The 25,000-nt window shown below is 46.0% G+C and overlaps 4 protein-coding genes across 12 annotated transcripts in view; 1 reads left to right on the forward strand and 3 right to left on the reverse strand.

Annotated features, from left to right (window-relative positions):
* ahcyl1 (adenosylhomocysteinase-like 1) overlaps nucleotides 1-3,360 on the reverse strand; it is a 16,427-nt gene extending 13,067 nt beyond the window's left edge. The window contains exon 1 of one of the 2 annotated variants that reach the window (XM_076026443.1): nucleotides 2,784-3,355. In XM_076026443.1, coding sequence (XP_075882558.1) covers nucleotides 2,784-2,975 — 192 coding nt within the window. In that variant the 5' untranslated portion in view covers nucleotides 2,976-3,355. Of the gene's footprint in view, nucleotides 1-2,783 lie in introns of both variants that reach the window. The other variant, XM_076026444.1, reaches the window with a different exon arrangement.
* Nucleotides 3,361-3,894: 534 nt separating this feature from the next.
* Nucleotides 3,895-9,291, reverse strand: nfyal (nuclear transcription factor Y, alpha, like). Of its 8 annotated transcripts, none has more exons than XM_076026450.1 (10): nucleotides 9,134-9,291; nucleotides 8,238-8,342; nucleotides 7,958-8,041; nucleotides 7,107-7,253; nucleotides 6,572-6,703; nucleotides 6,378-6,480; nucleotides 6,103-6,254; nucleotides 5,241-5,414; nucleotides 4,997-5,104; nucleotides 3,895-4,859 (listed from the first exon to the last, which is right to left on the reverse strand). In XM_076026450.1, the coding sequence occupies exons 2-10, from the start codon at nucleotides 8,316-8,318 to the stop codon at nucleotides 4,800-4,802; spliced, it is 1,041 nt and encodes a 346-aa protein (XP_075882565.1). In that variant the 5' UTR covers nucleotides 8,319-8,342; nucleotides 9,134-9,291; the 3' UTR covers nucleotides 3,895-4,799. The 8 variants fall into 8 exon arrangements, with proteins under 8 accessions (XP_075882565.1, XP_075882563.1, XP_075882564.1 ...); XM_076026448.1 differs by having other exon boundaries at nucleotides 6,085-6,254; XM_076026449.1 differs by having other exon boundaries at nucleotides 7,955-8,041.
* Nucleotides 9,292-9,568: 277 nt separating this feature from the next.
* On the forward strand, nucleotides 9,569-11,687 carry ngrn (neugrin, neurite outgrowth associated). The gene is made up of 3 exons (XM_076026454.1): nucleotides 9,569-9,984; nucleotides 10,066-10,176; nucleotides 10,267-11,687. Exons 1-3 carry the CDS (start codon nucleotides 9,764-9,766, stop codon nucleotides 10,841-10,843), a joined length of 909 nt encoding a protein of 302 aa, XP_075882569.1. The 5' UTR covers nucleotides 9,569-9,763; the 3' UTR covers nucleotides 10,844-11,687.
* sort1b (sortilin 1b) lies at nucleotides 11,246-23,578 on the reverse strand. The gene is made up of 20 exons (XM_076026440.1): nucleotides 22,913-23,578; nucleotides 21,225-21,284; nucleotides 20,971-21,044; nucleotides 20,752-20,854; nucleotides 20,480-20,641; nucleotides 20,108-20,181; nucleotides 18,830-18,879; nucleotides 18,563-18,690; nucleotides 18,136-18,280; nucleotides 17,897-18,052; nucleotides 17,077-17,183; nucleotides 16,780-16,882; nucleotides 16,488-16,659; nucleotides 15,640-15,830; nucleotides 15,366-15,555; nucleotides 14,537-14,653; nucleotides 14,219-14,327; nucleotides 14,016-14,128; nucleotides 13,792-13,921; nucleotides 11,246-13,288 (listed from the first exon to the last, which is right to left on the reverse strand). Exons 1-20 carry the CDS (start codon nucleotides 23,192-23,194, stop codon nucleotides 13,274-13,276), a joined length of 2,481 nt encoding a protein of 826 aa, XP_075882555.1. The 5' UTR covers nucleotides 23,195-23,578; the 3' UTR covers nucleotides 11,246-13,273.
* Between the last annotated feature and the right edge of the window lie 1,422 nt (nucleotides 23,579-25,000).

The raw sequence follows: 25,000 nt of genomic DNA on the forward strand, positions 1-25,000 counted from the left end.
CCGCGAGAGTTCACCAAAGCCTCGGGCCTGCTCAAATCCTGCACACGCGTCCCCGGCTTTTAAAGTCGCTCTTTTAATCTGACGATTAATTAGTTCCACAATCCGAAACGTCCCGGGCTGAGTCGGCGTTATAATTAATTTTTAATCGAATCGACTGCCGACTGTTGTGGCTCGGCCTCGTTTGGAGGTTGTTTTTTTTTTTTTCATTTCAAGAGTTGGAACAAGGTGTCGAGTCTCTGCAGTGTCTCCGTAGGAAAGAAAAAAAATTAAATGAAAAATAATAATTAAAAAAGAAAACAGCCCACAGGGACGAGTTGGGGAGGATGATGCATGAAGAAATTTACAGTGAGCGAGTCCCGCCCCCAGGGGTGTGTTGTGTAACTGCTGGATGTGTTCGCAGAGGAGGCAGAGTAGACGGGTGCTTTGACTCACACCTCCCACACGCGCACACACACACACGCGCGCGCGCACACACAAACACACTTCAGCGTTAATTCTGATGTTTTTGTTTGCCCTGTCAACCTTTCAGCTGAGAAACCGAAGCACCGGCTTTCATTTAAAGGTCCCACATCCTGAACATTTTCTGGTCTTTTTTTTTTTTTCATCCCCGTCGTCACTGAAGCAGTTTCACATGATTAATCACCTATAAAAAAAAAAAAAAGATTTCAAAAAACCCAGTACATTTTACATATACACTTAGCCCTCTGTTTACAGTCTCCCTAAAAAACAAAACAAAAAAAACACTCAGTTACAGGAAGACGCTGAAACTGAGACTTTGTTGTCTCTCAGCACGTGATTGGAGGGAGGCGAAACAAACGCAGGCTGTGGCGAACACCTGGCTGAGGCCGCCGCCGCTGACCTGAGGGGGAGGCGTCAGTGCCTTTTGTGACATCACAAGGGGTCGAGGAAGGTTAAGCTCTCGTCGATTTCAGCAGCTACACTGCAACAACTGCGATGAGTGGATATATTCATATTTGATGACTGAACTATGAAACTGTCAGTTCATCCAGCCAAGTTATTGCTCGATGGGAGTTCAGAACCTTAGCGGAGATTCTCGGTCATCAGTGTTTCACACTCTGGTGATTTAAAGTCTTTCTGGCTGAGCAGCAAAAGTACAATTTTGCTCAGGAATCTGTCTTCCGTTTACCTTTACACCAGGCAAACTCTCTGCCCACCCCCCCAGAGAACAGCCTGCAGTAAATAGTTTTGTCTGAGTTGGAGGAGATTCGGACCCCACATGGGGGCTTTAATGGAATCATTTCCTGTTTGCCGCCACAGGGAAATGTCACGGCACTGTGTCTCGCACACTCAAACGTCGCCCGTAGGCACATTAATGACCTGCATCTCGTTTAAGCACATGTTGGTTTTCTGTTCAAACGCACGCTTTCCTCCGAGAGAGCAGGTGCCTCAGTTGGACGCGGCGCTTTGTTTTCACCGGGCGAGTTAACATTCCTTCCATCCAATATGTTTTCAGCCGGACTCCCCGCGGCGCCCGGTGGCCCACGCGTTATTGTCTCGTCAGTTAGGGGGTCTGGGCAAATATTCAGAGCGCTGAGTGACCCCCCACCCCCCCATACTGCGGGGATAATAAATATTTCCATTCATGTGATCACGTGTTTCTACTGCTGGGGAACATGGATGATTTTTAAGATTCAAAGATAACTTTTTTTTTTTTTTTTTTTTAAGAATTTCAATCTGTTGCACCTAAGACAAAATTGTGGGATATAGTTTACATTTGTAGTTTTTGTGCTGTTCACAAAAAATAAAACCTTTTTTCAATCGGCTGTCAATATTCAAAAATACATTAATTCTTCATGTTATTCAAAGTTATTGGTCGGTTGCAAACAAAATGGGAGGTCCAAATGCAAATCTCTATAATGCAATTCATCTAATTTTTACAAAAGTTTCACAGTCCAGCTTAGAAGCAACCAAGCGAACGCGCTCGCTGACAGCCGTTCCCCACTGCATGCACAGTCACGGATCTGCGGCAATGATGACGATGGCGAGCAGCCACCTGAGGGGGGGTCTTTCATTTGGATGATTGTTTCTGCCCTGTTCTGTTGCATAACAGCCAGGAAATCCAAGACCGCTTTTTTGCTTTTCTTTTCTTTTTTCTCTCCCCCTCACGAAACATCCATTATTCATCACGTCGTCCCTGTTGCTGATGATGTTCTCATTCCTCGCACGGAACAGACTAGAGACAGACAACATAAACGTAACACACTCAGATTCTCTTTCCATGAGGATAGCCTGCAGCTAATGAACAGGTTCTGCCTGAGCTCAGGTATGACCAGACTGTATTTGCTCAATTTGCAGGGGGGGGGGGGGTTCCGAATGAGAGCTTCAAAGATTTGCCGTCTTTTCTCACCTACAGGCAAGACAAACTATATAAACAAGAAGAGTAAAAATATAATCCAGTCTCGGTGGAGGCTCCAAATTGGAAATTACATGTTGTTACCCCCCCAGGTAATAACACGGCCAACCCTACAATTAGACATGTGAGACAGTGGTTGTCTTTGTGGCCTTATGCTTTGCCTGAATATGACTTCTTTATATGGTAAATATGTATTTATCTGTCAGGGATCCCTGTGTGGGATGGCTGCCACGCATCTGCTGCTGCTGCTGCTGCTGCAGCAGCATCACGTCCTACAGGAACGCAACCAAACACTCCATCACCGTCTCTCCTTGGCTGCAACTTCAAGAGCGAGGGGACGCTGCACCACCAAGGCTGCAGCTGCACACAGAACCGGACCAGGTCTGCGGTGGCTCACATTGACCCTTACCTTCTTGACGGACTTGAGCGTGGGGACTGCGGTGAACGCCGCCGAGGGCATCTCGCCGACGTTCATGTTCACGTCGCTGCTGTTCTTGCTGACGGTCAGCGCCGAGTATTTCTCCGCCACGTTCTCCGTCTCCTTGACATACTTGGTGGCTTGCTTGACGTCCGCCTTGCAGTCGACGACCGAGTCGCTCATGGCATCCAGGTGGTAGCCGGGAGGCCGTTTAAACCGGGAGGCGGGGATGCGACGAGCCGGAGTCTGGTTCTGCTGGTGCTGGTGCTGGTGGTGGTTGTGAGCGGTGTCCTTCCTTCCTTTTCCCCCTTCCGGAGCACGTCCTCTAGAGCCGCCCGGCAAATACACCTGCCTCGAAGGGAGAGATTAGCCGAGCCGAGCCGCTGTCGAGCTTCAGTACTTTACTAGAGAGTAGCTCCTCTCGGTCTGCTGCTGTCATCATCCGCAGCAGAAGCAGAAGCAGCATCTCCCCGCCCGGCAGCAGGGGGCGGTCTCACGGGAGGTAGGCCGTCACCTGAGCGGGCTTCGTCCGTGTTCAGTACCCCGGAAGTTGCAGTCCGCGCACAGTAACGAAGCCAGCAGCCGGTATTTAGCCGCTTTCTTTACTAAAAAAAAAAAAGAAGAAGAAGAAGAAGAAGAAGAAGAAGAAGAAGACTGGCATGGTAGTGTATTTCAAATTGTGTAAACGCCACTAATTATCCAAGTACGCGTAACTTCGAAGGCACAGCAGGACAGCATCAAGTCCCGCCTCCTACGTCCTTATTGGCTAAGCAGAGGACGCGTCCCCAACCTATGGGTTCTGATTGGCTAAAGTCGCTTCAGAGCCTTTCAGTCCCTGGCAGATAATATAGTAAAGCGCAGGGCACAGCACGTGATCACGGTGCGGCGCATACATCGCGGTACCTTTATGTTGCAGACTTACATTGTAATATACATTTAATCGGAGTCGCATCTAAGCCATGAAATGTAAAGTTGTTGCAGGCTTGAGATCTGCATGTAAACAAACCATGAAGTTGGAGATCAACCGTGGGGGGAAAATGACCAAAAATAAAAACAAATATGACACACCTGAAGGCATTTTGTCATTTCATCCAACTAGGAGGAAAAAAACAGCAACTTTTAAACCAAGTGTGGAACAATGTACCTGATGCCATTTCCTTAAGCTTGAAAGGACTGGATGAATCCAGGATTAATCAAACCTTTTTATTATTTGAAAAAAAAAAAAAAAATGCAAACTCCATCTGGTGAGTAAAAAAATAACTTTTTTTGTTTTGTTTGTGTTTTTGTTTTTGTTTTTTAGAAACAAAAAAACATTTAAAAAAAATGTTAGACTCACCAATGAAGAAACTGTGTGGATATTGTATGAAAAAAGGATGCAACACTCATTTTTTTTTTCATCTTAAAATGACTATGTCTAACAATTAAATTGTATAAAATGCATCCAGGTAGTTGGGCAAATACACAACCACATCCAAAACACGTGGGAGAAGAAAAGTATTTCTGTACAACTGGGTAAACACTTTAGTTTTGGCTCACTAAGAACATTCCATGCACAAGTCCTAAAGCCTAACATGCATCTGTTGAACAACCAAAAAGTCACAATACAGACAGTCACCCAAAAGGTTTCACAAGTGTCCTAAACAAATATATGTATCATTTACAAAGAAAAAGAATGAATTGATATTCACAAAATCTCATTGTCACGTCTCACAGAGTGCATCATTGCACTCGTCATTTTCCTGTGTGATACAAAACATGGATTACACTTCCGTTGTTTTTCTTCTTCCAAACCTCATGAAAAAAAAAAAAGAAAGTTGGTCCATATTGCTCTGCCAGTCGAGCAGGATGTGAGAACAATTCCCCATTGAAAGAACCAAAGTCCAGACAAAATACCCCCGGCCATGAATCCCTGGAAGACCAGTGGATGGTGAAGGATTGGGTGTGTGAATCAAGAGTCTTAAGTGGGGCAGAATTCACGGGAAGAAGCGATGCCGTTTGCCAACGGTGCTACTGGACTCTGATCATCTGAGCCACCGTCTCGTCCGCTGCCACCTGCGACGTGTCCGTCTGCAGCATGGGAAGACAAAAGACCATCCTCATCAGTTTTGTTTGAGGGAAAAAACTGAACGCTATGAAAATGCAGCAACAATTTTTTTTTGTTTTTTTTTTCCTGTGAAAATATTTCTCGAAACACCGCTGCGTACCTGACCCAGCATAGCGAGTTCCTCCTTGGTCTTCGGCGAAAAGAAACGGCCTCCGTCTCCACGTTTACGCTGCATGGCGTGACGATGGCGAGACTCGTGCAGGTATTTCTGCCAAAGGTTAAAAGCAGAAAATCACCTCCATTACTGTAAAATTCAAGTCCAGGTTGCTGAGATAATTAGCTGATGAAAGAATGGCAAAAGACCAGCCAGCATCTGGCGGACGCAGGCCGGAACTGGAACTGACCCTCCTCTCTTTGGGGATCTTGCCCTCAGCCTCCAGCTTGGCTCGAGCCTGCCGCCGCTTCAGGATACGGTGGTACTGTTTGGCGTTGACGTACAGAGGTTCCTCTTCGAGCATCTCAGCCCCCGGCAGAGGGATTCGCTGCATAGTGGGAACTGTGCTGCTTCCGGGAACCATCTGAACAAGACAAAGAGAGGTAACAAAAAAATGGAGAGAAAGAGAAGAAGGAGTTTTTGAAACATGTGTTATATGCTGTTTATATATGCAGTTTCTGTGTGAACAGTGAAAATGTATGTCATGCTCAGAATGTATGACCAGGGATCCTTATCAAAGGGCATCTAACAACAGGCAGAATGAAACTGATGGTTCCCTAAATAATAGTTTCTGCAACTTAAGAGTTCTGGGGGCTTTTAGTTGTTCTTAGTAGTTTGGAGGGTTGTGAGACTTTTTTACTGAGGAACACAGAAACTCTGTCTTAGATGTGCAGGAGGAGTCGCAGGCAAGTAAGCAAGTGATTGATGGGCAAATCATAGTAAGATTTAAGAATTGCAGATTTTTTTTGTTAAATGCAGTTAGTAAACACAGATAAACTCCAACTTTAGGAAAGAATTCATGCAAAGTAAAGAAAAAATAAATATGCAGCACCTGTGTGGTAACACCGTGCTGTAACACACTCACAATTATTAAGTCATCTCAAGCGCACCACAAGATTCAAATTACAGTTGGGATGAACTGTTAAAATTAAGTGATGAATATTTACGTGCTCATCACATCTTTGTGACCTCCACCACATCTCGTGATTCTAGATTTTTGTCTCAAACAAGTATATAAGTAAGGTGTTGGGTACCTCAGCACAGGGTCTTACCATGACCATTCCACCTGCATTGACCATGTTTCCAGAAACGGGCAGGGTGACGGTCACAGTGCCTTGGCCGCTGTTGGTTGTGTTAGTGTTGGCACCCCCTGCCTGTACGATCTGGGCACCGGCCAAACTGGCAGCTGGAATTGTGATCATTCCTGTGAACAGATCGTCAACATGGCTCTTGAGTGAAAACACAACCAAAGGGTCCAACAACTGCTGCTTGTGGAGCCGAGGAGGCAGAAGGCAAACACGGGAGGTGGGAGGAGGGGCTTACTTACCCTGCTGCAGCACAGTTCCGTCTGCGTTGACGGGCTGATAGACGATCGTTTGTCCATCAGCAGTCTGTGCCACCTGCTGGCCCTGCACGCTAATCTGCTGCCCCTGCAGGACAAAAACACATTTTGTAAAAAAAAAAAAAGTCACCAACTGATTTTGTACAAAGGTTAGGGCTCGACTGAAAGGGATTCAAAACCTGAGTCTGTCCAGCCGTGATGGCGGTTTGAGGCTGCTGGATTATAATCTGTTGAGGCTGGCCCTGCTGGCCCTGGAGCTGGAGAGTCTGACCACCCTGGAGCTGGATCTGACCCGGCTGCACCAGCTGGATCTGCACACGACAAAGAGCACACAGTGCCGTTAGTCAGCAGTTTGATTTACGTACACCGCTGTTCTAATGATTAATGAAAGAAAAAAAAATCTAATTTACAACATTAAATATGAACCAGTTTTCATTATGAAGTACCCCACATTAATTTAGGAATTTTCTGTGACTTTTTTTGCCCTGAATTAGAGTCTTGAAAGAAAGTAGGAAAACAAGCACTTAGAAAAGGCCAGCAGTGCTCAAGTGTCCATCCAAAAACAACATTTATTTTGTTGGTCCTGTGCCTGCCAGCGAGGAAAATAAATTTTGTTTTTGGATAGACACTTGAGTGTTGCTGGCCTTTTCTATTTTTTTCTTCACATCTACCAGTCCTATTCAACACATAATAAGCTCTAATGTCGCTGTTTACCTGCTGTAGTCCTTGTGCTCCAGACACAGGGACCTGCATTATGGTTTGGCCCTGACCCCCAGACATTGCCTGGACCATGATGGGCTGCCCCGACGACGTGATGAGCTGCCCGCCGCTCACCTGAACCATTAGCGGCTGTCCCTGGACCTGCAGTCAAACACACGCAGCCGTTACAGGTGCACTTTTTCGGTGCAAGTCGCGCGACTAGACCAAGATGAGCGCAAACACTAGTAATTCCTGGAATGCGGATTCTGCAGCTGGCGCCGACGTTCATCTACATTAACTTAAAAGCACAGGATTATTCATGATGCTCCCATCACATTGATTTGCATCGACATCTGTAAGCATACAGATAATCCAACTTGCATCCACAGGTGAGCAAGACACTGCAATGGCTGGATGAAAGGCTGCGGCAATAGTTTAAACAAAAAACATCTGGGTGGGCAGCACAGCGATGTTATAAACTATAGCTACATGTTGTGATGTGACAAGCCAGTGGACAACATCTATGGATCCGTGCTGTCGAAAGCTGGTTCTTCTGCAGCCACATCACAACCCGCTTTCATCCTCGTCAAGTACGACGCTTGCTTATGAAAGCAAAAGGAAGAGCACAGCTCAGACATGAAGTGGTCTTTTCGCAGTGATGAACACAGGTGGTCACAAGGTCGATGCACAACACGCTGTGCGGAGGAACATGCAGTTCAGGGCAGCTGTACGACATGCCAGGAGAGCGGAGATGAACCAAAACAGGACAGAGATGGGTCGTGTGAGACAGCCGTCGCTGCTGCATGCAAACTCGTAGGCCGCAACGCTGTCTGGACACTGACACAGGCCGGCGGTGACACCACTACCTGGAGTGTCTGCACCTGCTGGCCTGAGGCCGTCACCACCGGAGCCTCTGTTTGCAGCTGCACAGCCGTCACTGTGCCCTGTGCCTGCGGGCAAGGCAGGACAATACAATACATTCTCAGACAAGTTAACATCAGACAGTCGTTAAGTGGAGTGGGGGGAAGCCTATCCACACTTTGGAACCTAAAAATCTGTGAACCTCACGATAGAGGGTGTCATTAATGCTGTGATAGCACACTTCCACCACAAGTGCATTAAATGGAGTAAGTTTAGAGAGCTCACCTGCTGTTGGATCTGTCCATTGGCTGTCTGTACAACTATCTGCTCCCCGGTAGTAGTGGTGGCAGTGGTGTACTGCTCCATGACGTCTTAATAACAAGGCCCTCTCTGGACAAAAGAAAGAGGTATTAGTAGTCGGCCGACATTAAAATAACAAGCATTAGGTTATATATATATATGACAATGCCGTATTGCTCATTGGCTAGACTCCTTGAAATATTACATTGTGGACCTATCCACACGTTTGCTACTCAAACCATCTGTTCCCAATTCTTTGTTCGCGGTGGTTAAACCCTGTTTATGCAGAACGCATCTGCGGCCTTTGTTTGGAATTCGACTAAGCCATTTGTACGGCAACACAGGCAATTTATTGGAATATGTGTAACCCACAATTTTAAATCATGAACAACCGTTACCTTGGCTCATGCAAGTCTTTGTGATAACAGCTAACGGCTAGTCAAGGCTAGCAAGCGTTAGCTAAAAGCGTGGTTTTAAAAAAGCAGAGGGTGTTTGGTGTTAGTCAGTCGACTTTATAACGAGTTACTTTACACGAGTAACTTGTTTTTTTGTTATATTTGTGATTAACTGCGCGAGGTTGCACTTGATGGTTCGGTGTCGGAACCGACCGACCGACCGCCCTTTTGATAAAGCACCGATATTCTTGCTAAGCCACTAGCGTTAGCACGGGCTTCTCGCCCAACACAGATCATGTTTCCCCGCAGAAGCCATTACTGATTGTAGCGTGTTGTTTGTAACGCGAGCGGCCGAAAAACACGGTGGCCGAAATTGCAGCGCTGCCATTTGTTTTTTTGCATTAAACGGGGTTAGTCATTTGGTTGGTCCATAGCAAACCAATCCGTGCTGACAACTACCAATGCCTTCAATCGGCTCTCCCTTACCGTATCTTCGCTGTCCGGTTTCCCTCTGATTGGCTCTAGTGCAGCTCGCTGAAGCCCAATCAACAAAGTGAGCGAACAAAATGGCGCAAATGATACAACGGCAGCTGGGAGGAGGTGAGTAGTTGTGCGACACATGAATATTAAGAGGGCGGTAGAGCAGGGTGCGCTGCCAATTTCGCTCAGCAGATGTCGCCCTTTCATTCGTCTCTTGGTTTCGTGTGACGCACGATTGGAAGCTGCATTTTCTTCTGTTTTTCATGTCTAAGACGGATCTATTTGAAGAAACGAAAAGAAAATGCACAAGTGCCATTGAAGCGTACAATTTTTGGCACAATTTTGAGCCACAAGTACCACACACAAGCGGGTCCACAAAACGATAGAACAGAAACTGGGTCAACGTAATAAGCTGGGCCTCCCCTCCGCTTGGTGGCAGTCAAGTGCGTCGGACTGTCACAAACGAAGTTTGCGGAAGTACGTCCACGAGCTTCAGGGACGTGAACGTAAATGTGTTTATGTTTAGTACTTTGTGACGAGGAGACCTGTTTGTCCTGGCACACGATGAGCTTTGGCAACTAGACGTGTTTTATTGTTGCCTAAGTGCTCACAAAGAAACAGCAACTTTTCCGTCCAATGGCGCGACTTCTTCAGGTCCTCTCCGTCTTCTCCAGAGTCGGCGTCCTCTCGGTCGAGCCCCCAGCTTCCACCAGGGGCTGCAGGTTTGCGAGCAGAAGCGGCGGCGCGCCATGGGTCGGCGGAAGTGCTTCCAAAAGGGCTTCGGTGTACGACGATGGGGTGACGGGTGAAGGTTCAAGCTTGGAGGATGTGGAAGACAAGCTCCAGGCCTTGGCTGAGTGAGTTTCATCGGCAGTAAACAACAAACGTGTACCGGTGCGCATTGTCTTTACCATATCTCCTCCTCCCATCGTCTCCAGAGAGGGGAGGAAGAGGCGGCAAACTGTCAAATTCCACATGCTGAGGAGGCGGATGACACCTTCAGGAGCTCCTCAGAGGAAGCTCACTTGGAGTGCCATTGAGCAGATCAGGTGAGCATCTCTGTAAAGTACAGCCCCCATCGTCCTTTCAAACAAGCATTTGCATGGCTTTCAATTAAAATGTCATTCATTCATTTGTAGGTATCTGAAGGAGGAACAGCCTGAGGAGTGGACAGTCGAGCGCCTAGCGGAGGGATTCTCCGTCACCCCTGAGGTCATCCTCCGAGTCTTGCGGAGCAAGTTTGTCCCACCTCCTGAAAGGAAAGCCAATCAGGATGCCAAAATATCAGCTGAACTTGGTCAGCGAGTGTTGGCCTCCGGTGCCAGGACTGCAGAGGACCGGCTGAAGCTCACAGGAAACCAGACGCCAGCTGTGCTTCTACCTGGACGGAGGGATGGGTCCATAGCACCTGTGGCCGACCGGGCCTTGATGCTGCAGGATCAAAGCGTGGGATCCCTTGCTCCAGTGCCACTTGCTGCTCCAAACACTCAGACAAAAGGCGAAACGGGGCGAGACGCCTCAGCGGCCAGATCGAGAGAAGAGGACACAATCTCTGAGACAGACACACAGCCACATGAGCATGAAGAGAGCTGGGACGGACGAGTGTGGACAGAGGAAGAACTAGAGGAGTTTCTGGAAATGGAAAACACCTCTCCTGTCGTTCAAGTTGGAAAAGACTTCTTTGACGCTGAGGGCAATTTCTTATATAGCATCTGATGACCTCCTGAGTTGAAGTGGGTGCTTGCTATGTGACAACTTAAATCATAGCATCCACCATGATCCTAATCTGTCCTGGGAGATTAGGGATGCATAGACATGGAGAAAAAAAATCAGTGTCTGTATTTATTTATCGTTTTAAATTGTTATTCGCTGTCATTACTTTCTAAAGAATAAACAATTCTGAATACGAACATTGAAGGGTGTCTTCGATAAAACTGGGCCTATGACACAACAAATACACTTTGCAGCAGCCGGAATCCACCATGTAAAAGAAGGCCACTCAGTCTCCTCAGATGTATTTTGTGATTCCAAATTTATTTTTAGCCCAGGGCTAAAATTTTCTCCCAACTCATACTTTTTACCTGCCTGTGGGTAAATGAGGCAATTAGTCAAACAAAAGAATATTAAGTGAATTTATTGGCAAACCCAAAGAAAATCAACTTAAATTAAAAAAAAGGAGAGAAACAGCAGATACAAAGTTGCGCCGTTGTATATTTACAGAACCATCAACAATGATTTGTTAATTTATACAGCAGTTTTAAACCATAAGAAAAAAAAAAAGTTACCTTCACTTAACGCAATGAATTATCAGTAAAGAACTTGCAGAGAGTCTCCCAGTGTAATTCAGCTACATAGTGACCCTGTACGTAATCTGAGCTGGTTTAAATACAACTGAACATGCTATATTAGACTCTTTTGCTCCTCATGGATTCGACAAGTGCTACTCCAAGTGCAAAAGAGGCCGCAAGCTAAACCATGACGCACACAGGAAGAGCCGTGCATTACATCCTTACAGCAGGCACATGTAGGAACGCGGCCTACTGACTGCCTCTAAAACTGTTAGTCACTGGAACAAAAACTGTATTGCAGATTTAACGCGACGCAGGCAAATAACGCAGGTAGTAAAGTAAAGGAAAAGACTGGAGTTGGTAAGATCCAAAACCAAATCTAATTCAGTAGTATGACATCAGCTGTCATGATATGATTTTCCACAAAAATTGAGAAACTTCAAATGACCCTGTCACTGCAGAGATTGCTCCATCTTAGATTGTGCTTCTGTCATTCTTGAGCTGTACAAAATGTACACAAATTAATCAATTTTGTTTTTTCTCCTGTGCCTCGGTCAAATAATGTGCATGTATGTATTTGAATCGGACGTACAAAATATCTGCAGATATCTGCTATCAAACTATACTTGTGTCATTTCTACACTTTTTTTTTGTTTGGTACAGAAGGTCAAAAGTCTGTTTCGTTAGAAAATCTGCTGTAATTAGCACAGGGACGGGGACAAAAATGGCTACAAAGATGGTTACAATCTCGCCACATGGATGATGAGGTCACTTTCAGGTAGAATCTACAAACTAAGCATACAAAAAGACATTGTGCTTTAGGCAGTCACCACTGCGGGCGATTTTTCAATCGATTCAATCAAACTCTGGCCTCCAAACATACACGCTTTAGCAACTTGTGCACTCGCTGACCGCCCTGGTTTAGATGGAGCAACTCACCACAAGAGAGATATTGTGCTAGTAGAATAATTTAACGTGCATGGGAATATAGACTCGATCCAAACATGTTATTGCTGATGAACAATGCAAGTGGGAACTTCTCACTTGCGTCTTATTACTGTAGCCATGGACCTTGCCGCCACAGGGACCCCACAAGAATGCAAGGCTGGTATTCAAAATACAGACGACAACAGGAGAGTTCACAAGTTGGAAAAATAAAAAACAAAAAGCGTTTAAAAAAAAATAAATGTACATACTCCTGACCATCTGTGGGCACAATTTCTTTTGACATACAAATACTTTATGAAAAGTAGGGGGTGAGACTCGTGGTCTGGACAAAAATATTCTCATTAATCCCAGACAAACTCAATAGCACGTTCGGAAGTCTAAAAGAAGTGGATGAATGTACAGGTGCATGATGAAAAAGAAGAATAAGAAGGCTCAGATCTTCAAGACGGAGGAACTATTTCCAGGAGCGGTCCCAGCTGATGGCAGTGCCAGGACCCATAATGCAATGCTGGTGGATTTATACAAGCTTCGCTTCAAGCCACATTGCTCGGGCTCTTAACAGCAGTTCAAATTAGTGCAGCAGCTCTTCATTGCCGAGAATAAATAACTTGAGGTTTCAAATTCAGATCAGTGGCCTAACATCAACGTCTGAAGCACAACCCATATGAGACTTCCAGCGAGGCTCCCGACCGGGCCGCTGGCCCCCCGGGAAGCCTGCGTACATTCAGTGGACTTCAGACTTGACAGCGTTTTGACGTAGGTTGACTCCGTCCGGTAGCTGAGGCCAGATTTGAGTTAAAGAAGGTGAGAGGAAGAAGCGGCTGAAAGACAGCAGAGCGACAGGAGTAGCCGTTCGCCACAGGGGGGCAGACTGGGACCTGCTGCTTCCAGGCAGGGCAGGTTCTTCCTGCTATTCCAGCAATTCCTGTTGGGCGAGGGCAAAGTAGGTTAACCTGAGTCAACGGCCATGTGAAAGCAAAGGAACTTTCTGGTTCTACTGACACACGCAAACTTGTTTAAAGCCTGACACTTCCTTTTCCTGCATGCCGACTGATTTGCGAGAGGAATTATAAAAAAGAAAATGCACACAAGGATCCCTTACTTTTCTTCTTTCTTGGAGATGTGCACGAGTACTTTGATTTCAATTGATTTTTAATTGGTCAGCAGCCACTATTAGAGGACATGCATTCTGCATCAGGTGTGCATAATTTTAAAGGGTTGTATTGGTATGAATTAAAAAAACAAAACAATTATTAGCTGTTGTTCTTTTTGTTTTCTCTGTCTGATTATGTTTTTGTCTCCGAAACATTTTCCTGGCATGAATAAACCAACAGGCATTCGTCACTGCACACAGGATGCTGGTTTCGCCAGTGCTGGCGAAGCAGTTTCTATGCCAGCCTTTGTGCGCGAGAACAAAGACGTATCTACCTCATCCGAGTCTTCGTGAAACTCAATCTTGCCGTTCTGACTGTGGTCCGTCTCCAGCGGTTCGTCCATGGTGTCGACAGCAGGATCCTCCACGTGCTGCTGCAGCACCGAGTACCTGTGAACCAGGAACCTGCCGGGAAACCAACGCGGCTGCCGTCAGGGCCCCGTCGCGATCGCGTCGTACAAATGCAGAAGGGAAAACACAACACGAAGAAACATCTGACCTGCCGCCACAGACGTATTTCTTCACAAAGAGGACCCCTGCGGCGACGCTCAGCAGCATGATGATAACAACCGTGACCACGATGGGCGCCGTCTTGGAGGAGGAGGTTTCAATCTGCGTAGCAAAAGACAAAAAACACACGTTAACGAGTGGATCGCACATGCAAACGGGCAACTTGAGCGTACAGCTTTGTGGGGAACTGACCAGGGCTTGAGGCCCCATCAGGTCGCTCACGCATCTCTGACTTAGGTCGATCTCCTTCCTCTCAGGCATCCTCCCTCCTTCACATTTGTCTCCAGGGATTTTCCTGTAGCTGTGGAGCGAAACAATCATCAAGACAAGATTATCAAGTGCTGATGTTGAGTTTTTCATTAAAAACAAAAAACAGGTGGTAGTTCACACATTCCGTCTACTTGTTTTGTCTAGTTTGTCAAAACATATGCACGCTTATGCATTATTAAATATTCTGATTTCCAATAATATCTCTGTGAAGCAACAGTCGGTGTCATCTATGGCCGTTACCCGCTGGTCTGAAGCTGCTCCTCCCGGCCGTGCAGACAGAACTCCAGCACTTTGCCCTTCAGGTCCGGCTGCTCCTCACACTCGGAGCTGTTCTCCTTACGGTAGTAGCCAAAGTCGCTGTTGAGACAAAGGTTCCGGATGGTTCATACGCCATGAAGGAAAAGAGACGTGTGTTTCATATTTTCTTCCAGACTGTTGCAACATTTGAAAGGATTGATTGGCAATAAATGTAAGAAAGAACAATTAGCTTCTGTTAAATTAATTCCGTTTTATTTATTATCTGAGTCTGACCAATTTTATTTTGGAAAAATTACCGGATTCTCTCCATTACATCCATCTATGGGTCAAGCTTGTGTTGTCATGTGAAACTTTACCACGAGATTAAACCCACTGGCCAGCAAGCTAGCGAGCAACATGAGTGAAAACACGTCTTTACAAATATTCTTTGCTTTGTTAAGAGGACGCTGCTAATAAAGTTACAAATGAGTACACAGTGGATTCTCCTTTATTATTATTATATTGAGGAAATACCAGAGCCGGTCAGTGAAAATATTGTCTCGCGCCGTTGTGCAAAAAAGGTTGGTGGCCGCTGATCTAAACCACTTAGCTTTTTTGGATTGCGCGATAAAAAAGTAACTAATATATTTTGTATTAAATTAGCGTGTTCACGAGGCGAAACCCGCAGCTGAAGCAGACGTCAGAGCTCATGGGTCGGAAGGAGGTCACGCGGATGTAATCACGTTACTTGTGTGCTCTCTGCCAGTGTAAAGAGATTTGCTCTCTCGCATGTAGCACAAACAACGCAGGGGTTTGAGGCGCGCTGCCTTACCACAGGAAGTCATCCAGGGTGCACGGACACGGAGTCGGGAGAGTGTTGACCATGTAATCCCTTCCGTTCCAGCACACAGAGTCCTTCTTGAGGCGGCGAAACTTCTCTTTGTATCCCAGCATGCAGCCGTCGTTGGGGTCGCTGATGTCATCCGAGTGGGCCAACCAGGTCATGTAGTCGTCTTCGCCGCCTGCAAACACGCCACAGAAACGTTGGGTTTCTGCTCGTTCGCTAACCTGGAGTCTCGCCTGCCGCCGTCTGGTCGGTCACTCACAGTCTCTGGTGAGCAGGTCCCTGAAGTCGATGGTGAACGACACCCAGTACTGGTTGATGAAGGTCTCCCTGTAGCCCCAGATGCTGACGTTCATGGAGCGGGCGCCCGGCTCCGACGCCAGCCCGGTGAAGTAGATGGGGTCGTCGGTGAAGTTGTAAGAGTGCCAGCACTGGCCTTCGTCGGTGGAGAACCTGCAGGTGAGGAGGAGAAACACCAGCGTCGATAATTAGCACACAGCGAGCTTTGCCGACTCGGATGATTGCCGTCATTCCCAACCATCGAGTACAACCACGTCACAGACGTTTCCTCGCCTGCATCGCCATCCATCCTGCTACAATACACTGACACGCTACTCAAAGAGGCCGAGCAATAAACTTCACGGCAAAGTGACCCTCACGCAATTCAGTGACACAATGCGCAATGAGGTCTTTGTTGATGGTGGTTTCCTGTGTCGCTGTGTCAGGATCACAAGGCAGGACTTGAAACATTAATGGGAACCCTCTCTGCTGCGCTGCATTAGTTAGCGACTCTAGCTAGCCCGCGGGCCTTTAAATTAGTGAGCTTAACGGTTGATTTCTCAAAACATGATGACGTGGCGAGAGAATATGTGATTTTATCTTTATTTCAGGCACTAGGAAGAAACGCTACTTATTTTATGACATCAGACAAAAAATTCCAGTGTTTGCAATCATTTGTAACCCAACGAGAGGGATAAATATTCATGCAGACAAGAGGGGAAAAAAAATCCTGTATTTGTAATTTGATAACCCTCTTGAATAAATTCACAGGGAGATGAAGGACCAATCAAAGAGTATCCGCCTCCTCCTCCTCCTCCTCCTCCAACTCACTTGACTGTGTTGACCGGCTGCTGGTTGGTGTGCTCCACAGCAACCAGCAGACCGCCAGAGTCCAGAATGGCATAGTGGTAAGGCCCGTCCAAGGCTTTCATCCAGGTGTACCCACCGTCATCAGACACATACACATCGGGCCTCAATACGGAGATAGCGTCACCGACACTCCCTGGGAAGTGAAAGAAACAAAGGGGTGAGCGTTTTTGTTTGTGCCTTAATTACCTTTAATCGGCTTTAAATGCCTTGCAATTGTGCAAACAAGCGACGGGTGTCAGCGATGGAACTGTACCATGAGCAAGGATGAGACCCACAGCGTTTTGTTCAGTTAGTGGCAACATGGGGACGTTTAGTCTGGTGGTAATGCTGTAGGCGGCGTGAATATGCAGAGAGCACTGCAGATGCAAAGAAACAATCAGCACGCTGCGTGTTTCCAGATGTGCCACAAGAAGAAGAAAAAAAAAACGCAATCCAGTGCACGATACATATAACAGTGTGTGAATAAATTGAGTCGTTTTAGCTTTTAGAAAGAATATTGGATTTTCCCCCTCCAGACTTTTATTTTTTGTCTTGTTTTGTTCTCGTCTACCTTGTCTGGGTCTTTGGCCGTGGCGTCACACTTGCTGTTTGAAGGTTTCTGCAGAGGAACCCATTCTCCTCCCTGATCGAACGAAACCACCGACTGCACAGAGTTATCTGGGTCAAGACAGGCACAGAGAAAAGAAACATTAAGGAGAATTCTGGCTGGGGAGAGGGGGGGGACATTTTGTGTCATTTCACAAAATGACAAGCGTGCTAACATTTAGCGGACAGACAGAGAGGACGACTGTGAGCTGGGAAACGAGATTGGCGTTGCATATTAGAGGCTGCTGCCGAGTCATTTGTGGTGAAATGTCATCTAGCTGCTTCAGTGAACGGCGCGTCTAACACGGAGCTGCTAATGAACTATTTATGTCATGCCCGTCCTCCTGCCGTGTGTGACAGAGGAGTCATACCGTAGTTGAAAAAGTTTTTGGACACCCTTGAAATTGTACTCAATCCCAATTACTGTTAAAATATTTGCCGGGAGATTTTTTTTGGAGCGTGACTCAAAAGGTCCGGCTGCGTCCGGGGCACACAAGCAGATGCAAATGATGTTGCTGTTTAGTGTTAATAGGACAGAAAGTCATCTCACTCAATCATCCAGTTCTGAACTGGCCAGAACAGTGCACGTGCACATGCACGTGCAGATTGCGGCTAAATGTCGGTGACTGCACCAACGTTAACAACACTTGTGGAGTTAAATTAAGATTAAGATTCTTAGCAAAATGCAGTGCATCAAAAATGCAGGAGGTGTCCAAAAACATTTTTCCCACCACTCTTCATGTACAATTTGTGCTGCAGTTTCTTCTGCATGGAGCGATAAGTACCCTCTGCGAGGATGCTGGTGATGAAGACTCCCCTCAGGGAGGTGGCATTGGTGAAGTCCGTCTCTCCCCCTGTGGTGGTGTAGAGGTGGCGCTCTAGTGACTTTGAGTACACAGTGCCCCGGTCGTCTGACACGTAAATGGTACCGAATCCAGTGTCTGCAAAGAGCGAAACACAGAAAAATGAAGTGGTCGTTGTGGTGGTGGGACTTGTTCAGGCCGTTGTTTCTGCGTGGACTGACCTCCGGGCTCGTCCACGTGCATGAAGACCATTTCCTCATTGGCTGCCAGGATGGAGTAAAACTGCTCGTGACCAACAGCGGGCAGCTGTGCCATGTTCCAAGTCTCACCCTGGTCCACGGACACATGGATGATCCTCAGGGTGCCCTGCAGGGACCGAGGGATGGCGATATGAGACAAAAAAAAAACAAACACTAGGCACTCTGGAAAGTGTTTGAAAAAAATTAATTGTGGTATGTGCAGACATGCTTTCAGAACACGATGGCATGTCTGAAAATAACAGAACAGCTCAAATTGAAGCATTAACAATGACCTTGATCACGTATAAATAGGATAAAACAATTATAGAAAAAAAAAAACATCATGTAACTTGGGGAGAGAATTTCAGCACTACAGCGGATGCCTCATTATGACAGACTATTTACTGACCTTGCCAGTCATGACAGAAGCAAAGATGAAACGTCCCCCCAGGCCGAAGGAGTAGATCTTACTGGCGACAGTCTTGACGGTTTTACCAAAGTCTGTCGTCCTCTTTAGCTCCAGCATCCCTCGATCGCCTGGGAGGGAAAACAAAAGATACATTTCTGGGGCGAAGCGGAGCATCTTTCTTCTCATCGCCGTCTCGCTAAACACTTGAGCCCTAGTTTGTCTTTTTCTGATTTTTCTGATGTGACTTGAAGATGGTTTTGAACTCACTGCAGGATCCATTGTGGCTGGCTGTGAAGAAGATGCAGTTCTGCCTGCCCCTGCAGACACAGAGGAGAGCAGAGAACTGTTTCAGACACACTGAAACGGTTGCATGAAGGGCTTCACAAGTGTGTTCAAGGGACTCTAATCAGACATCAGCGGTAATGTGATACAACCTCAAATGAACTAGAATGTGCCACACCTGCAAAGCTGACGCGGTGACACAGTTAGAGATAAGAGATAGAACTCAGACCTTAATTATGTTGTTTTAGGGACTTTGTATTAAATCTTGGTATATAACTGAGCTTTTTGAATGGCTAAATGCATAGGATAAAAGACGAGAAAAAAATGTAGGAATATAGAGCTTTGTGTCAGTTCAGTCGATGAAATAAAATGCACTCGAGTCTTCACTTTCTGCAAAATAGCGCTGCTAAAGGGACGGTCACGTCTTGTGTCGGCTATAGCACAGAGCAAAGTTCATACCAGCCACACCCCGTTTCATCCAGACAGAGGGAAGAGTAAACAAAAGCAGCCCTAAAATGGAAGTGAATCATGACGCCAGTGACAAACTGCCTCCCGACCTAGAGTGACGATCCTGACACCCTCGTAAAGGAGTCTGCAGGCATTCACTCAGTCCAAGACCCAATACCTTCACTTTGTAACAATGTAAGCATCACGTGATGAAGCTTAAGAAATGCAAACAGCATAGGGAGCTTGTCTGACTTGCTTAAACAAACAAACAAAAAAAAAAAAATGTGACCCACTTTCCAGGAGCCAGTTCAGCTCTGCATCACTGGGTTAGAGATAAAGTGAGGGTTGATGTTTCAGGATGAGGTCTGTTTGGTACACACAGTTCTCTCACACAGTATCAACTTCAAAACACAGCCTTACGAAAAGAACCGAAAATGCACTGAAGCCGCCAAGGTCGAAAGAGGAGACACACCAGGAAATGACTGCTGCAACCAAAAAAAAAAAAGAATAAACCAGGCCAGGGCTTGGCCACAATGACAGTTAGTCACCGCAGTGCAGTTTTACTGCCTGCTTTACAAAGAAGCGCAGGCGCAAAACTCTGTATGTCTGGCAACATTAAGAAGCAGATTTTATAACTATATTTTTAACACCCAATAAAGTCACCAGGAAAATAAATGTTTTTCCAGCCCCTCCTGATCTCAGACAGCAGAAATGTTTCTACCGGAAACAGCAAAGAACAGCAAAGAAGGTTTTATTCACAGTGACACCTGACAACAGGTGTTAAAAAAAAAAAAAAAACAGCTGCTCCAGTCTCACCATTTGGCCAGGCACACCATGTCGTGGAGCTTTTTCCAGGTGCTGCCAAAATCTTCAGACAACCAAAGCTCATTCTGAGGAAAAGAAAAAGGGGAAACAAGTTTAAGAAAGGGTTAACGTGAGCATTAACATGACAATAGCACAAGGCCAGAAACAAGGCAGTCATGTTGAGAAATGTGACACGGGAGTCAACACAAGAGTAATGATTGACCAGCAGAAGTCCACCTGGCGTAGAGGAACTTCACTTTTACAACACATTTAAAAGAAGCTCACATCGACAATGACCGAGCACTAGCAGGCCTGCGGAGGCAGTTTCTGTGCGAGCTGAGTCAGCTCGTCTCAAACATTAGCGCTTCGCCATGCACCACTTACGTGGCTGCTGAGGGCAGTCAACACACGGGAGTTCTCTGGGTTGTACGTGATCTGCATGAGAGGCATGAAGGGCAGCTCCTGGTGGGTGAAACTCTTCCCAAAGTCATTGGAGACGAAGATCCGGGAGCCCTGACCTCCGGACACGTCGGCGGAGAGGATCACCTGCAAACCAGAGTAAAGCAGCGACAGTGACGCCGAGGAAAACCGGCGAGATGGACCAGAAAACCCAGCGCCCTGCCCAACCCCAACACAACCCAGCGAATGCGACGTACTTTCCCAGAGTTCTCGGGGCCGATGGCGATGCCAAACTCGGATCGGATGAAGGTGTTGTTAATGAGATCGGTCACGTCCTCAAACGACTTGCCGTAGTTCTCACTGAATACACAGAATCCAAAATTAACTGCATGTAACTACATAGCTACAAACATGCAGCCATTCGTAAAAAAAAACAACAACAACAACAAAAAAACAGGTGGGCTTCCTGGACTTACCTGCGGTAAAGTTTGGACTGCCCGAGCCTCATCATGAAGAAGGGCACCTGGAATGTAGTCAAAGCCAAGATGACCTGCAAGCAGAGAAGACACATATTGAGGAGAGCAGCAACTGGGCCAAAATACCACCAGGGCTATAATACTTATTGTAATATTGATGTCCCACTAGCTTTAATACAGTTCAGTAAATATTGTGAGTCAGAGTGCCTAGGAGACACGAGACGTACACAGCAGCAGATGGAAAAAACACTCACCCCGGTGCCGTCTCCTACCCAGGCCAGCGACACAGACCCGCTGAGGTCATTAAAGATGTACTGAGGAAAGAGAGGGAATCAAAACGTAAAAACACTGAAGGCCACAACAGCGGTGATAAATACACCTGTCAGTGCTGCAAAGTGATGAGGATGTTTTACATGCAGAAACCTGTCTGTTTGCTCCTTTGAATAAATCTACATTGAGTTTCATTAGTTATTACAATTATACTCACACCTGTTAACTTCCCCATAGTGTGCAAAATTCATTTGTATCAATGTTTTAACAATGATCTGTCTCCCTAACGACACAGGTCCATTAATGACTTCTTTGGATTGTTCCAATTTTTTTAGAGAACGAACCCTAAAACGGACTGAAAATCAGCCCCATTTGACAACATCATGGGCATGAATATGTCAACACCCGCAGCCAGATGCTTAATCTGCCCACTGCGATTCTCTTGTCTTTCTTTGTGTGTCATCCTTCCAAATGCATGAAAGGTCCAACAAAGTATCAAAATCATCAGGAAGTCAAAACCAGGTGTTTTCGTTTGTTAGCTGTCTTTATAGGAGACTGCAGGGAAGGACTGCAAATAATCAAATCTAAACCAAGGAGCAGTCTGACCAGCTCCATGCTGTTAGCAGATATCCCCTGCTTGCCCACTACCACTGTGTGATTGCTGGCGCGCTGCTCATTGCTCTTTCAAGCAATCCCAATGCTAAGCAGCTTCGTTGCCAGTGGGACGACATGTACGGCCGTGACCTCGAGGGGAGTGACGGCGACGCTGAGCTGACTTAGCCGTTGACTTAAGATTACCACGGCCCATGCAAGCATACATGCATGTTGATTGCGTGGCAGCAACGAGCAGCGCGAGAAAACTGACTGCACGACTCTGTTTTTGGGCACTTTGTCTTAACCTCAACATGGCTGGAAACTGCGGTGTCCACCGGTCTCAATATCTTGATCGACTGGCTGCTCTGTCAATGTGCCATGCAAACACGTAAACAAATAACAGCAGCCGCAGCAGCAGGTCACATGAATTCCCCGGGGCCCAATTTTCCCCAATCAACATTCAGTGCAGAGTCACTGTAAGGGGCGGGGGGAAAAAGTGAGATCCTGAGTCAGAGAATACAGGCTCCATTGTTTAAGGAAGCAGCCACAGTTCTGGGACATTTTTGTTCTTCTTCTTCCAGCCTGGAGTTTAGGCTACAGTAAAGTCTACGCAGTTCTTTCACTATGAGGAAATCAGGTGATGTTTAGGTTCTGTACAGGAAACAGCGACATGGCAGGGCAGGCTAAACCTGTTCTTAGCAGCAAGGATTTGATTTTAATCACTGATATAACACTGATATCTGCTTACAGAAATATATATATAAATAATAATAATGATAATTAAATAATAATAATAATAATAATAATAATTATTATTATTATTATTATTATTATTATTATTATTATTATTATTATTATTATTATTATCAATAAATAGTCACTGTTTCTCTCCATTGGCTTTGGAAACGCCGTGCCCGCCAGCGGCGGTTAGGTTAATTGCTCGGGCCCTGTCTGTACACCTGTTCGGCAGCAGCACCTGCACTTCACCTGCCCCGGACACACGTCACCGCCCGACTACCGAGCGAGCGACCGCCGCGTGAGGAGTAGTAACACGAGACCGGCTCGCTCGGTCACCTACCCGGTGGGTGTTCTCCGTCAACTTGGTTTCGAATCCCTGGAGGGCTCCGCAAGAGGCGCCCGCCTCGGCGCTCCTCCGCTGTATCCGGTGCCGTCTCGCCGAAGACAGCCATGCAGGCAGAGACCTCTTGACTTTAGCGGCGACCTCCCCGATGTACGAGCGCCGTGAGAACACCAGCTGTCCGAGGCTTCTGGATCTCGGCTGGAAATCCAAAGCGGCAGCGAAAGTGGACAGCAGCAGCAGCAGCAGCGGCAGGAGGACACAGGGCAGGAGAAATCTCATTCTGCTGCTGGCATTAAAAAATAAAATAAAATAAAAAAATAAATACCGACAAAAACTACGCGAAGAATTACTCCCAGCGCAAAAAAAAATAAAATCAACAGGGTTTGCCTAGAAATTGAAGGTCGCTAACAGCCCCGTCGCGGCTGACATCAACAAAACAGTCGTCCTGACAGCGACTATTTCGGGCGGTGATAACACGGAGCCCTCACTGGTCCTTTAAACCAGACTGCTGCAGTGCTAAACGCAAACTACGGAAGCATCAAAAACCGCGGTTGGTTTTTATCCTCGCGCCTTAGCCGGTGAGAGTATACTGACTTAGTGACCGACGCTGTTAATGTTTAGCTAACATGATGCTCTGAACGATCAGGTGAATTGTATCCACGGGTTGTTAATGTACTATTCGCGGTGACGCGGTCTGTGATTGGCTGACTTCCTGCCGGGGCTCTAATATCTGTCGTTGTGATTGGCTAGCGTTAAGAGCGAAAGGGCGGGTCGGGAAGAAGAGCTGCGAAACCGGAGAGCAAAAGCTTGTGTAGATAGGTTGAGCAATACTAAGATGTGTTTATAACCTAAAATACACTGATGACTAAAAAGATATTTGTGGGGAAACAAAGGGAAGCATTGAGAGAGGGGTTGAGGGCAAGTTATTATTCAACAAACATAAATGGCGCGTGTCATATTGATACAGATATTAATGCTTATAAACAGCTAGTTCTCCTGGTTTGTACATTCCTACTTTAGAAATAACGATTTCAAATGAAAATGTTTAAATTAAACACAATGGCAACTATTTATATGCTAAGTGCGTTTACTATGAACGCGTTAAACATATTTGTGATAATGAAAAACTCAAACTACACATAAAACCAAGCCACAGTAATTATTATGGAGTGAAAATCATTTGCACATTTCAAATACAATTCACGCAAGCAACCCTGACTCAGTGATTCAATGTATGCTAACCAACCTTCCCTGTGATGTCGAAAACTGTATTTCAGTTTCGGCTACAACTGCAGATGTAACTCGTTTACATCCGCAGTTACATCTTTGTCAGGTTCTTTATTACCCCGCCAAGGCCTTATTCTCATTTTAATTACATTTGTGCATGTTTTTTTCAATTTGTCTACAAACCCATGACTGGTCATATGATTTTATGAAAAAATACATTTCTTATATGGTGACTGGTAACAACTACTAACCTAAAACTGCCATCTAAAATGGGAGCAACCTGATCTGAAAGGTACTCCAAGTGTTTTATTATCACCTTGTTTGGCCTGTAATGTCAACAGACCTGTCAGGCCGGTTTGCAAGAAACAACGCTAAGAAAAAGAAGAAGAAGAAGAAGAAGAAGAAGAAGAGGTGTCTCACCATAGCCAAAGCCAAAAGCTGTTTAACAAGTTTTACTGAAGTTCTTCTCAAAACATGAATCCATAAACTTAAATACACCGCGGTGTGCTGTGTGGAATTAGCAATATTCTTTGTGTTTCATTGATTCATTTTTAATTCATATTTCCCAAACCACTGATATATTTGTTGACTAATACATTTGATATGTGGAACAGCATTCCTCCACAAGGGAATGCTCAAATGTGCTCAAATGAGTTGTGGCCCTTCCCCCAACCACCAACCTAGTAAACTTTTGTAAGGTGGGGAACAAGGCCACTCTTATTCCCTCAAGATGTCTTCAGCTTAAGGGACAAGAATGCCTTTCATCTTGGACCCAGATCTGATGTTTTCCAGGTTCATATGTGTTGAAAAGTAAACTCAGTGCAACAAATGTAAGTTCTTGCAAAACCCCAGGAAAGA

Source organism: Nelusetta ayraudi, unplaced genomic scaffold (genome assembly GCF_046127955.1).
Source record: "Nelusetta ayraudi isolate G7.1 ecotype Tasmania unplaced genomic scaffold, CSIRO-AGI_Nayr_v1 ptg000019l, whole genome shotgun sequence".
Classification (NCBI taxonomy): Eukaryota; Metazoa; Chordata; class Actinopteri; order Tetraodontiformes; family Monacanthidae; genus Nelusetta; species Nelusetta ayraudi.